The 13,848-nt window shown below is 50.9% G+C and overlaps 1 protein-coding gene across 2 annotated transcripts; it reads left to right on the top strand.

Moving 5' to 3' along the window:
* The first annotated feature begins 4,412 nt into the window (after positions 1 to 4,412).
* Positions 4,413 to 13,602, top strand: CDK5RAP3 (CDK5 regulatory subunit associated protein 3). Of its 2 annotated transcripts, none has more exons than XM_049860757.1 (14): positions 4,413 to 4,516; positions 4,737 to 4,782; positions 6,831 to 6,962; positions 7,249 to 7,349; positions 7,729 to 7,777; positions 8,405 to 8,583; positions 8,823 to 8,959; positions 9,183 to 9,327; positions 9,738 to 9,848; positions 10,249 to 10,327; positions 10,943 to 11,031; positions 12,388 to 12,593; positions 12,973 to 13,144; positions 13,251 to 13,602. In XM_049860757.1, exons 1-14 carry the CDS (start codon positions 4,505 to 4,507, stop codon positions 13,314 to 13,316), a joined length of 1,524 nt encoding a protein of 507 aa, XP_049716714.1. In that variant the 5' UTR covers positions 4,413 to 4,504; the 3' UTR covers positions 13,317 to 13,602. The 2 variants fall into 2 exon arrangements, with proteins under 2 accessions (XP_049716714.1, XP_049716715.1); XM_049860758.1 differs by having other exon boundaries at positions 4,459 to 4,510.
* The last annotated feature ends 246 nt before the right edge of the window (positions 13,603 to 13,848 follow it).

Here is a 13,848-nt window from a genome sequence, read left to right as displayed (position 1 = left end):
GTCGAGTCAATTCCGACTCATAGTGACCCTATAGGACAGAGTAGAACTGTCCCACAGAGTTTCTAAGGAGCACCTGGTGGATTTGAACTGCCGACATTTTGGTTAGCAGCCATAGCACTTAACCGCTACGCCACTAGTGTTTCCTTTATACGTATAGATATCCTATTTAGAACCCTGATAGACACACTCTTCACAATAAATTCTCTCCAATCTCCCCTTAAGCATCCTGTGTTCCCAGAATAAACTTCTTCAGGAATAGCCATGCTCTCACTTATCTCTATGCTTTATACATTTTATTCCCTCTTCTCAGAATGATGACCATTATTCATCCCCTGCACCCCCCCCCCCTTGCTCCTCTCCCTTCTACCACAATTCATACCATTCCTGCAAGATGCAATCCAAGTGCTACTTCTCCCAGGAGGTAGCTCTGATGTTTTTCCACCCCCATCCCATGCCTTTACCTCCAGTTTGAGTCAGAAACTCCTCCTTTCAGCTCCCTGAGCATCTGAGTATATCACTTTTTTGGTTTGTATGGAATTTTTTTTAAATCACCTACCATGTATGAACATAGTGCTGGGCTCTGGGGCTGCTGTCATGGTGGTATCTTCACACATCATACTTCCCTTAATGACAGGGACTATGTCTTCTTGTTAAGGTCTCCAGCACCCTGGAAGACAGTGCTTGGCAAATAGAGGGTACACAACATTGAACTGCATAGAAAGAAGGCAGATAGATGGGTCATTTGGCCACGGACTTGGTTTTCCTTCTCCTGGAAGAGCAGATCCCCTCACCCACTGTGACAAGGATGATGAGAGAATGAAATGCAGTGTCTCCTTCGAAGATGGCACATCTGATCCATTTCATGAGGCCACCCAGTGAGCTGTTACTCCCCAGAAGACTAACAATGCTGAAAGGACCTGGAAGGCATGGCTGGCCAGGGAGAAGGGAGCATTCAGTGGCCCTGGAGCACAACCCAGCTGACTGGCCTCAAATAGGCCTTCACTGGTGTGTGCTTAACTCAAGCCAGCCAGGTCTGATTTCTTCCCTTTGGTCCCAAGAGGCTCAGGGAGGAAAGGGGCTGGGGAACTTCCCCCCGACCCCCAGCCCATGCCCAGACCTTCCAGTCCAAATCATCATGGTCCCCATTCATCATGACCACGACCATCATTAAATGCCTCCCTGCTCACGGCTGCACCTTTTCCTGCTCCTTTCTTTAAAAGCATCCACTAAGCATCACTCAACTTCAGGTATCACGCAGGGGCTGGGGTTACAGAGATGAGCAAAACCGAACGCCCTGCCACAAGTGGTTCACAGACTAGGTGGGAAGATAGAATGAGGGAAAAAAAAAAAAAAAAAAAAACCCACACACAGAGAGATTACACTTCAAACAACAAGAAATCCAGACTAGGCTGTTGTGTTTCCGGGGCTTCTAGCCCATCAGGCAGATAAATACACACACACACATACATACAGCCCATGTGGCCACAAGCAGACACGCAGGAGACATACAGACCATAAAATACTATATATATCACGGACAAAAGAAGTGGCTTATTTGTATGTCAAAGGTAAGCCCTCTCTTTATGGATCTTGCATGAGGATAAGTAATGATCGCCCAGGATCAGGTGTGGTAAGAAAGGACTTTGGAAAAAGGGGCAGAGACTGTTGGGTAGGGGGACGGTTTCCAAGTGTCTGGTACAACTGGGGAGAAAGTGGGACTCAGGGCAAAGGCCAAGAGGGGAGAACTGGGACTGTTGTGGCTAACAGAGTGAATGGGGCAGGATAAACAAAGGCTCATTTCAGGGAGCAAGAATGCAGGCTGGGAAGACAGACAGGCCTGAGTCTGAATCCCAGCCCCACCAATTACCAGCGATATGACCTTGGACAAATTACTTAACTAGCCAAGCTTTGGCTTTCTTGCCTTTAAAATCTGGCTAATAACAGTATCCACATTACAAGTGTGTTGGAAGGATCAAATTAGATAAGGCTTGTAAAAGTAGTTAGCTCTACACCAGTACGTGGTTATCACTTAATAAGGAAGCTTCCTGGGGCTCTGTGCTTCCCATCCAAAGCTGGCACAGCCCTGGTTATGTCCTTCCCCACCTCCCTACAGGGCTGCCCCTCCCCAGACAGCAGCCCTGGGCCTTCTCCGCCCACAAGCTCCTGGAATTCCCTGTGGCCTTGGAAAAAGAAAGCCCAAAGCCCATGCTCCTGTGCTCTCTGGGGCTGCCTCCCTGAGGCTGACAGCTGAGAACTGCTCTGGAACATCATTCTGCCCCATGTGAGTCACCTGGGGAGACTGTGGGTTGGGGTGAAGTGCCAACAGTCTCTGCCTCCACCGCCTCACCAGGGTGGGTCTAGAAGACCCACCCTGCCCGGCTCTGCCCAGTCTGTTGGTTCAAGGAGGAAAGACGCGCTTTGAGGGTGGGGCGGTGTCATGCTCCTTGGGTTGTCCCAGAGAGCCCAGAACACACAGCTGGAGCCAAGTGTTTGTTGAATCATGCGGGAGCCCAAGCAATTCCTATAGCCTGAGTCAGGACTCTGAGAACGGAGCTAAAGTCCATGAGAGAACCCTGAAGAGGCCTTCCTTCTGCCCTGTGAGCCTTCTTCAGGGAAGCTGGGGATAGGGAATCACTGTCTGTCAGCCCATTCTACAATAATAATTATATGTATAATGTTTTTTATATATGTACACACACATATACATATAGTTTACAAAGCATGAGAAACTCTGTCTAAAGTATATTGTGAACTGCAAAGAATTATGTACATCTAATGTATTTCTTTCTTTAAGCCAATAAAGAGAAATACCCTGAGATAGTCAGGATAGGTGCTATTGCCAAGCTGCAGTTGAGGAGATGGTGGTTATCTGAGAGGTTTTGGAAGTGGTCCAGGATCTCACTGGGCAGGAACCCATCAAGGACATGGTGAAACCCATGTGAAATTGTTCACCACAGGTTAGTAAGTAAACACAATTAAGTTTGTGTGTACCTTGCTTACTGTGGCCAGTGTGTATCTTGCTTACTGGTTAATTTGCCCCTGCGAGCATCAGTGACTCCAGACCTGTAAACCCAACTGCCTTCTGCACACTTTCCACTTGGTGGTCTCCCAACACCACCAACCCTGCAAGTTCAAAGCTGAGATTCCCTCCTCTCCAACACCTGCTCTGCATCCTGCATCCCTATCACAAGAGGTGGCACTCCCGCTCCACCCAAAGTGTCATCTTTGGTGTCTCTCTCTCCCACTCTACCCCTAGCCTATCAATTGCCAAGCTGGTGTCCGTTTTCCTCCTAAACATCTCTCACATCCAGCACTTCTCCTCCTCCCCATGGCTCTGGCCGAGTTTGGGCCCTAACCTCTAGATAACCTCCTGACAGTCTCCCTGTCTCCAGACATGTCTCCCAGGAATTACTCCTCCTTGCCGCCATTAGAGAGATCTATCAAGAATGCCAATCTGTGTAGGTCCCTCTGCCTGGAACCCTTAAAGCCCTTCCGTGTTTCCTCTCTGACTGCAGGGGGTGAAGTCCAAGTTCCTTAACAAGGTTTCTCTATGATTTGACCCTTCCACCTTTACAGTCTTATCTCAGGCCTCGCCCTACCTCTAACTTTTTTACTGCAGGGAGGCTGGCTTCACCGGAAGGGCACTCATGTAGTCACACAGAGTCCTGCACTCAGTTTAATGCTCTGCTTGGTTCTTAATAATTGTTGAACAAGGGGCTTTGCACTGGGCCCCCCAAATTATGTTGCAGATCATGCCATGTGTTGTTCCTTGCACCCCTCTTGCAGTCTCTGGCTCCAAAGCTTTGTCTGTGCAGTCTCCTCACCCTAGACAACCCTTCCTATGAACCGCCTATTCTGCAGCTCTTCCTTTAAGACTCAGTTTAGTTGTTATCTTTGAGATGCTCCCCCTAACCCTCCTCTCTCCCTCTTCTCAGCCTTCATCGCCCAACACACATAGCCAGAGTTAAACATCTCTATTAGATAAACTGAATGGAAAGACAAATGTGACAAGTGCCACAGGAGATGTTCATACTACTATAGACAGTAAAGCAAGGCAAGGTGGGGGGAAGAGAATTAGTGGGACCGGTCGGTCGGCGCTAGGACCTCGAGTACCGACTTATTAATTCCTGCGAAAACATCTCAGCGCCCTCCTCAGGTGGAAGCGGCCGGGGTCGGCTCTCGGACGCCGCCTGTCGCAATCGTGCAGCCGCTGCAGCCCTTTTCAGGCTCCCCGCCCCGCCCCGGTCCTGAGCCCGCCTCGCGTCTCCCATTGGCTGCTTCCCGTTCTCCCGCCCCTCTCGGGCTCAGCCATTTGGAGTCTGCCGGGGGGTGGGGCTTGGGGCCAGGGGTGGAGCATGCGCCCCGATTGGTTCTGCGGAAGGCGGTGACGTGGCCGAAGGAGGCCTGTTTGTGCCAACACCGAGGATCAGGCACACCGCCACAGGATTGGTGGTGGGGCGTGGCTGGCTTGGGTCTCCTGGCCGGAAGCGGAAGTGGCGGAGAGATGCAGGTGGCGGTACGGTTGATGGGGGAGTGAGGGTCTGGCCTGGGACCCCTCGACGGTGTCCGTCCCCGACCCGCTCCCCCGGCCTCGTCCCCGGGCGCGACCCTCCCTGGCCCATTGTTCCAGTCCTGCAGGGTCCTGCAGGGTGGCGGTTGGAACCGTGAAATGAGCGCGCGAGTGGCGTGTCCCCTCTCGGCACTTACGCCCCCCTCCCCGCTGTGTTTCCCGTTAGGAACATCAGCACGTGCCCATCGACATCCAGACCAGCAAGCTGCTCGGTAGGAGGGAGTGCTTCCGCGCAGCCGGCTGTCGGGGGCGGGGAGGCCCGGTTCTTTGCCCCCAGTCGCCGCCAACAGCCAGGAGTCCTGACTCCTGATGGTTGAGGCACTGACCACTAGCCAAGCCAGCTTCTGTGCGTCACCTATGATCATACCTGCCTCGCTAAGAGGAATGGGAAGGAACCAAACGTAGAGTCCAGCACTTGACTTGCGTTTTCTGTTTTAACATATGTCATCAAAACGTATCATTTCGGTACAGAGAGGGTAAACGTCTTGCCTTAAAGACATCCGTCTACTAAGTGGCAGACCCGAAGTTGGCACTTCAATCTGTCTGGCCCTGATGACCATGCATTGTTATATTATGCCAGAAGAAAGCTTTCCCTCCTTTCTTCTTACAAGCTTCCATCTCCCCTTGATTTTATGCATCGAGGGGCGTAAGACCCAGTTGGAAATAAGACCTTGTAGTGGCTAGGCCATCTCTCCGCTGTCTGTATGTGGTCCACATGCCTCCTCCCAGTTCAGAGCAGGGGAAGGACCTCTTCCTTCTGTTCCAAGCCTTTGCTCAGCTGTTGCCATTTTTAAATGTTTATTGGATTGATAGATTTGATGCCAGTCTTGTCCTTAAGAGGGTGTCTGACTATCTCAACCATTTGATTCTAGTCCTGTGACATCTGTAGAATTATTCTTTCTGGAAACTTGAGAAATACAGGAGAGGAAATATAACTCATACTAGAATGGGACTCCAGTGTTTGACCAGTGGCTGATTTAGTTAACAGTTCCGGGCCAGCATCTGGGATTCAACACTATACGTGCCCTTTAGTTTGTCCTGTGCAGTGGTCTTTAGCTTCGTTTCACATTTGTCGCAGCTCTTCAGCACGTGTGTACCTTGGTGTATGAGCTTACTGTTGGTTATGAAATGGACCAATAAAACAGCCGCCATTCATTGAGGTTTTGTTCTATGCCAGGCACTGTTTTAGGTACTTGACATTATAAAAATGAGGATCACTAAGATTTCTTGAGTCCTTGCCGTGTGCTAGGCATAAGGGTGAGTGTTTTACCTACATGACTCCTTGTATTCAGTATCTCATTATCCCCATTTTCCATGTGGGGAAACTGAGGCACAGAGAGGTTTGAGAGGCTTGCCCAAGAAATTAGAGAATTAGAGTCTAGGACCATCTCACCACAATAGCTGTCTCCTATTTAGGAAACGTGTACATGACTCTCGGTCCACCCATATTCTTGTTAGGTACCCTTGAGTTGGTTCCAACTCATAGTAGTCCCATGTGACAGAGTAGAACTGCCCCATAGGGTTTTCTTGGCTGTAATCTTTATGGAAGCAGATTACCGGGTCTTTCCCACATAGCCACTAGGTGGGTTCGAACCACCAAGCTTTTGGTTAGTAGCCAAGTGCTTAGCAGTTGTGCCACCAGGACTCCTTGATCCACCCGTACCTTCCACTAAAAATACAAATCTGGGCTCAAACTCCGGGAGGCCAGTCACGTTGGTATTCTCATGTGCAGGGTGGCACTTCACTGTTAAGCATAGATGAGTGTTACCTAGTCCTTGGGGCGCTAGAGGTATTAGGGGCTTTACAGTTGTTCATTCATCCGGTAGTTAGCATAACCGTCTTGTATTTTCCATTGTCATGGTTAATCCCAGCCCTGAGGAAGTGGAAGTTGAACAGCATCCTCTTTTAGCAAGAAAGATATAATTACCCATAGAAGCAAAAATATTATGAAGACTTTAGAGTGTCAGAAATGGCACTTTCATGTCAGGATCAATTTAAAGTTTTGGTTTTTATTTTTTAATCCCTGTGTCAAGGCAGTTCCTCTATAAAAATCACCCTGAGGATGAAGTCAGGTTGCTGGAGTCTATTCAGCCCCAAGCATCCCTTTGGGTTTGTCTTGACTCTCATTCTCCCATGACCCCTATAGCTTAACCAGTATGAAGAAAACCCGCACCCAGTGCCTCAGCCTGTTCCACTTGGATTAGTGATGGGTTTTGGTGGTGGGAGTGGGAATGCTGTGATTTGGGTGTTTTTCGTATAGACTGGCTGGTGGACAGAAGGCACTGCAACCTGAAATGGCAAGGTCTGGTGCTGACAATCCGAGAGAAGATCAATGCTGCCATCCAGGACATGCCAGAGAACGAAGAGATCGCCCAGCTACTCTCAGGATCCTGTGAGTGCTTTGGGGCTACATTGCTGGAGTCCCTGCTTCCCAGAACAGTATGTGTCAGCTGAGCTGCTCCCCTGTTCTTAAGCACTGGGCTGACCCCCAGAAAGATTTTTGTTTGGGGTATAAATGATGGTTTCTTCCAACACAAAATAGTAAAAAGGGAGAGCTGTGCATGTTCATCATTAACTGGCAGTTCACATGAATCAGCCACACGCCATGTTGTTGTCAGAGCAGGTGGGAAGTTCTTAAATTGGAATTCTCAAAGTTGTCACTCTTCTTTGCTTCCCAGACATTCACTACTTCCACTGCCTGAGAATTGTGGACCTTCTTAAGGGCACTGAGGCTTCCACGAAAAATATTTTTGGCCGGTATTCTTCACAACGAATGAAGGCGAGTGTGGGCTGAGGGCTGGGAACGGGCAGCTAGTGACCTCCAGCCTATGGATTTAGAGCCTCTCTAGTTTTTCTGAGGATCTGGTGGGAGACTCTGATTTAGAATATTTCCTCAACTATCCCTGTGTCCCCATAGCTCATGCCAAAAGTAGATCCTACCCCCTGGGTTGACATTTTCAGACCTGCCACTTTGGGGATCACTTGTTGGCACCATGCTCTTAAAGTGGGTGGTCCAGCCAGCGTTTTAGGAGTTGAAGGAGGACAAGGAGTTTATGTTTGATGTGAAGACTGGGAGGGCTTCCCCTGCTGAGGGATTGAGCTGGGATATGACTGCAGAGTGCTTTTCTGGCTCACTTCCTGTTTCTCTTCCTACTCAGGATTGGCAGGAGATTGTAGCCCTGTATGAGAAGGACAACACTTACTTAGGTAAAGTGGCCCAGTCCTGGTGACTGGGGGGAAACCCACCCACTCCAAGGGTTCTGGGACACCAGGTTTATAGAAGGCACAGCTGGTGTCTGGGAAGAGGCAGGGGTGTAGATGTTGCCTCTTGGGGGCAGGGGAGGAAAAGGAAGCAGAGTAGGTAGGCCTGAGTAGGGGTGTGAGATAGAGTGGAGTGCCCCCATCCCTGTCCTGTGGGAAGAAGAGTCATGCGCCATCTTGGGGACCACCATCTCGCACCTGACAGGGAGCAATAAAGGGCTGATTGTGGTTCGGCTTATGTTTTGTAATAGTATAAGTAATAACAATAATAGCAGCCAATATTTTACTGAGCACCCATTATATGTAAGGAGTTGTGCTTGGTATTTTGCATGGATTTCCTTTTTTACTCCTCACGATAGGTATTATGGGTCTTGTAATATTAATGTCCCTGTTTTACAGATGAGGAATGGACCAGAGAGGTTAAATGACTGGTTTTAGGTTCCACAGCTAGGAAGGCAGCAGCTGGGAAGGCAGCCCCATGCCCTTCACCACCACGAGGGCATTTGTGTGTCCTGGGGCATGCTGGCCTTTTGGTGTGGTTGGCCTGAGGTGTATTTCCTGGGCCCTTCTTAGTGGAACTCTCTAGCCTCCTGGTTCGGAATGTCAACTATGAGATCCCCTCACTGAAGAAGCAGATTGCCAAGTGCCAGCAGCTACAGCAGGAGTACAACCGCAAGGAGGAGGAGGGCCAGGCGGGGGCCGCCGAGATGCGGGAGCAGTTCTACCACTCCTGTAAGCAGTACGGCATCACGGTGAGCAAGCCAGAGGGTCTCGTTGGGGTATGGAGCACCCGGGCTGTCTGCCTTCCTGGGACCAGTCTAGTCTAAGAGGCCCCAGCTCCTTAACTGCTGGGAAGAACTCCCTTCTCAGCTCAAGTTGTGCTCTTCTTGGGCTACTATCTGGCCTGTTGCTGTCTTTTGATGTTTCCTTTGATCTCTTGGACTCTACCTTCTACCACTCTGCCACGGCCCGACTCTTCTGCCCCCTTTAGGGAGACAATGTCCGAAGAGAACTGCTGGCCCTGGTGAAGGACCTGCCGAGTCAGCTGGCTGACATTGGAGCAGCGGCTCAGTCTCTGGGGGAAGCCATCGACTTGTACCAGGCCTGCGTGGGCTTTGTGTGTGAATGGTAATGAGGGCCTCAATTTCCCTCTAGCAGGAGGGGCAGTTTACCTGTTTTCCCGGCCATTCTCTCTTCCCCACTTGTATTTTTCCCAGGTGACATTTGAGCTTTATTTTACACACTTAAATTCAGTGAGAGTCTTGCCCATTTGACCACATAGCCCAGGTCAAAGCCCAGTGTTGGCTTCATGCATGGTCAGCAGGAGGGTCTGTTATGTGATCTCTTGAAGCCCCACAGAGCAGGTATTGCCAATGCTGAGATACGTGCAGAAGCGAGGAAACTCAACAGTGTATGAATGGAGAACGGGGACAGAGCCCTCTGTGGTGGAGCGGCCACACCTTGAGGCACCTCCTGAGCAGGTGGAAGAAGACGCGGTAAGACAAGCCTTGTTAGGAGGCACCTGCCTTATAGATGTGAGTGCAAGTATGGCTGCCTCCTCCCCACACATTCAGCCCAAATCCCTATGACCTGAATCCAGACTCCCAGAAGGAAGAAAGGGGGATTTGTGTGAGAGAGGCTATAGGTGGAAGGGCCCAGAGAGCCTACTCCTTTTTTTTTCTGACCTTCTTGAGACCTGAGTATGGACGTGGCTCAGCAAGCTGGAACCAGGAGCTCTTCGGTCACACAAGCTCTCTGAAGACAGGCTTTCTCTTGGGGAGCTTGGGGGCCATTGGATTTCAACATAGTCCCAGCAATCCTAACAAGCAGCCGAGGGCTGTGGGAAGACAGGCCCCTTTTTTCCCACCCACCTTCCAGGAACTTATATTTCTTCTCCCCCTTCTAGATTGACTGGGGCAACTTTGGGGCAGAGGCGACTTCTGAAGGGATTGACTATGGCATCTCTGCCGAGGCTGCAGGAATTGACTGGGGCATCTCACTGGACTCGGACTCAAAGGTTAGGATGCACAGAAAGTCTCTGAGGACTTTCTGCGGTCACTGCTTCAGTAATAAGAGAAGTATCGTCTGTGTCTGTAAAGGTATCACTGAGGTTCGTAGCTCTAAGACCAAGTGCAGTCAGAATTTCAAAAGGGACATATCCAAATTTTGACTTCTTTTTTCCTGTGTTTGGGGCAAGGCGTGGGAGTGTAGGAAGGTGATAACTCTACAAAGCATAGCCGAGGGTAGCAACATGTAAGTGGACCCACACCTCGATCTTGGCCACCTACATCAGGGCTGCAAGTCTTTATGACGCTTGGAATGTGCAGCCGTTGAACTTATCAGGGGCTCTGGCCTGTCCCAGCTCTCTGCTGGGGAAAATTCTCTGATACCTTAGGCACTGTTTGCTCTCCATCCAGGAAGCTGGGAGTGACGAGCTAGACTGGGGAGATGATGCTGCTGTTTCGCAGATCACAGTGCTGGAAGCCGGAACCGAGGGTGAGTGCACAGCCCCGCAGCCCTGGCAGAAGTGGCCTGCTCAAGGCCCTGCGTCTTGAGAAGCAAACAAAAATGCACTACCAAGATTAGGCTTCTTGTACATTTAGTTGTTTTCTCAAAATTTTGACGATAATGTGAGTAGAGGGATCCAGGTTGAGGTTCTTCAGATTAAGTCTAGAAACTCTCAATTTTTTGGAGAATGAATATGGGCCATCCATCCCGGTAGGGTTCCAGGAGTGTCTGTGGGCTCCAAAGTCTGACCTGACCCTCTCCTCCACCAACACAGGCTGTGGCAATGATCTGAGCCACTAGAGGGCAGTGCAGGATGAAACTTGACCTCCCACCACCAAGCAGAATGGAAAGACGGCCTTTCTACTCTGAACCCAGCTCTGTGGTCCTCCTTGCACACCAAGGGCTGGCAGGAGCGCCTGATTAGGGCTGAGAGTTGTGGGAAAGGGTAATAACCCTTCCCCCTTTGTTTTGGACAAGAAGTGGCTTTAGTGCGATGAATCTGTGCCCATATTAACCCCCTAGGGCTTCTCAAACTTGGGGTCTGTTCCTTCTCCAGTCCTGAGATCCTATCCTTTACCACCGCTCTGTCTCTCTTCCTGGCAGCTCCAGAAGGTGTGGCTAGGGGCCCGGACGCTCTGACTCTCCTTGAGTACCCTGAGACCCGGAATCAGTTCATCGATGAGCTCATGGAGGTACTGCTGTCCCCTGGGAGGTGCGGGTGGGGCCTGGTCCAGCACAGGTGGCATCCCTCGCCAACACCTGGCCCGACCCTCCCTGTGTACATGTGAAGGGCGCCGAGAGCTTACTGTGTTCTGGAGCAGAGGGCTCATGTATTAGGATGCCCCCTCATTCACTCAGCAAGTGTTTATCACCCACCTCCAGCGCGCCTGGCTGTCTTAGGCACCAGCGATCAGCAGTGAATGAGACAAAGTCCTTGGCTCCATGGAGCTTATAGTCTAGTGGCGAAGGCAAACAAGAAGCAAGATAAGTGAATACACAGGATGTGCCATGGAGAAAATAAAGCAGGGGAGGGAGATGGAGATTGTTGGAAAGGGTAGTGAGTGGTCAGGGAAGACATCGTGAGCAGGTGACCTCTAAGCCGAGACCTGTAGGAGGTGTGGAAAGAGCCATGCAGCTACCCGGAAGAAGAGCTTTCCAGGCTGAGAAGCTACCTCTGCGAAAGCCTCAAGGTTGGGGGGGATGCCCTGCAGCTTGAGGAACGAGGAGGCCAGTGTGGCTGAGCAGAGGGAGCTGGGGCTAAGGAGAAAAGAAGCTCAGGGGGCGAAGAGAGTCAGAACTTTGACTTTGACTGAGGGATGCCAGAAGCCGGTAGAGGTTACTGAGCAGAAAAGCAATGTGATCTCCCTAGTGTTTAAATACTACCCCTGTGGCTGTGATGCTCAGCAGCCTGGTAAGGAGCCAGTGTTCTAGGACCTGTGTTGTGGGATTGGGAAGATGGGGGCCCCTCTTCCTTAATCTCTGGCCCTGTTCCTTACCAGTCTCCTGGTGATTGGGAGGGCCTCACGAAAGCTCGCAGGTACTTTTTCAGCTGAGAGAGGCCCCTCCTAGCCTAAGGGGAGAGGAAGAGGACAAAAGTCATCAAGTTTTTGTGGTAGAATAAGATTGACAAGATACGCAGCTGCTTGTCCAACTCTTTGCAGCCTTAATCTAGGACGTCTCAAACATGGATCCCTAGTCCCTGAATCTCCTTCCTCCCGAGGAGAGAAACTATCTTCCCTGGGGCAAGAGAACCCTTTGAATCTCTGCATTCTTAGTTATCTGATCCGCAGGCCTGGGAGGAAGCCCAGAGTGGCAACACCCTACGTCAGCCTGAGGCAGGGCATGGGGGCGCAAGAGTGACAGCAGAGGCTGCCCCAAGCTCTCACCTGGTATTTGGTGAGTTTCTGGCAATAAAATCGGTCAAGAGGAAATACCACCTCCTCAGCCAGGATCTAACCCACCCATCTCATTCCTCCATTTTGAGCAGTTGGAGAAAATGGCTTCTGAGTTCTTTTCTCAGTTTGAACCAAATCCCCTTCTGTCCTCAGCTTGAGATCTTCTTGTCCCAGAGAGCAGTGGAGATGAGTGAGGAGGCAGACATCCTGTCAGTGAGCCAGTTCCAACTGGCTCCAGCCACCCTGCAGGGCCAGACCAAGGGGAAGATGGTCACCATGGTGTCCGTGTTGCAGGATCTGATTGGCCGGCTCACCAATCTTCGAATGCAGCACCTGTTTATGATACTAGCCTCACCAAGGTCTGCTTTCCCCTGGACATTGGGCTGGTTGGGAGCATCCACCGTCTGTAGCAGCTCTGACCTCTGTGTATTCCTCTTCCTCTTTCATGGCCCCTTGTACCTCTCTCCTGCCTCACGTAACGTCACTTTCTGTACTGAGGGCTAGGGGTCCTCTTTTGGGCAGTATAGGGTGTTTTGATGTACGTAATCAGAATCTTACTTCTCAAGCAGGACTGGGGAACCGCGAGTGAATATTCCTTAAACAAAAAAGGATTTAGGGATGTGGAGGCTGAGAACCAATGAGGGGTTCAGTTTCCTGAGCCTCACCTTTGCCAGCAGCTGTATGGGAATGCGTAGGGTGCACAGCTACACCATATGCTCATCTGAGTGCTCTGCACAGGTATGTGGACCGGGTGACTGAATTCCTCCAGCAGAAGCTGAAGCAATCCCAGCTGCTGGCCTTGAAGAAAGAGCTGATGGTACAGAAGCAGCAGGAAGCGCTTCAGGAGCAGGCAGCCCTGGAGCCCAAGCTGGACCTGCTGCTGGAGAAGACCAGGGAGCTGCAGAAGCTGGTGAGCCAGAGATGGGGAGCCCGTCAAACTGGAGGACCCCAGTTTCTGCCAAATGAGGCCCCCTCCCCTCTCTGCTCCCTGCCCACTTGATATTGCTGACTTTCAGATCGAAGCTGACATCTCCAAGAGGTACAACGGGCGTCCCGTGAACCTGATGGGAACCTCTCTGTGACACCCCTCCACGGTCTTGCCCACCCATCTTTTCAGCCTTCAGGATGGAGGGACCCTCCACCAAAAGCTGATGTTACAGGCCCCTTCCCAGCAAGAGACCAGGCAGACTGGAAGGCAGAAAGCCATGTGAGAGAACTGTCACCCAGGTGGAAGAAGTAGAGGCTGTCACCTCGGCACTCACTATAGGAAGCTGTCTTGATTGGCCCTGTGGCCCAGTCAGTCTGAAACCACAGCTTCTGCTCGGTGTGGTTAGTCTAGTTGGGTTTAATAAAAGAGAAAAGACTCTACTGGTCATTGTTTATTCTGCTTCTCTAAGTCTGGGGTTGAGGCTGTGATTTTGTGGGGTTCTTGATCCAGATGGGCTCCCTGGGCTGTTGGAGCCCCAGGTTAAGGACTTTTCCAATTGGCCTCTGGCCCTAGATACCCAGCTTACCAGCTACAAATGGTCAGCAAGGGGTTGTGGGATAGCTGAGTTGGCTGGGCTCCTTTCTTTCCACAACCAGGCCCAGACTGACCCATTCTGGCCAGCAGCC

Source organism: Elephas maximus, chromosome 19 (assembly GCF_024166365.1).
Source record: "Elephas maximus indicus isolate mEleMax1 chromosome 19, mEleMax1 primary haplotype, whole genome shotgun sequence".
In the NCBI taxonomy this organism is placed as follows: Eukaryota; Metazoa; Chordata; class Mammalia; order Proboscidea; family Elephantidae; genus Elephas; species Elephas maximus.
The sequence above is the reverse complement of the archived record's forward strand: the minus strand, read 5'-3'. Positions and strand labels throughout refer to the sequence as shown.

Coding starts and splice junctions, on each gene's coding strand:
- CDK5RAP3 (XM_049860757.1), top strand. Junction 9,328..9,737: donor AGCAGGTGGAAGAAGACGCG/GTAAGACAAGCC, acceptor TCCCCCTTCTAG/ATTGACTGGGGCAACTTTGG. Junction 9,849..10,248: donor CACTGGACTCGGACTCAAAG/GTTAGGATGCAC, acceptor CTCTCCATCCAG/GAAGCTGGGAGTGACGAGCT.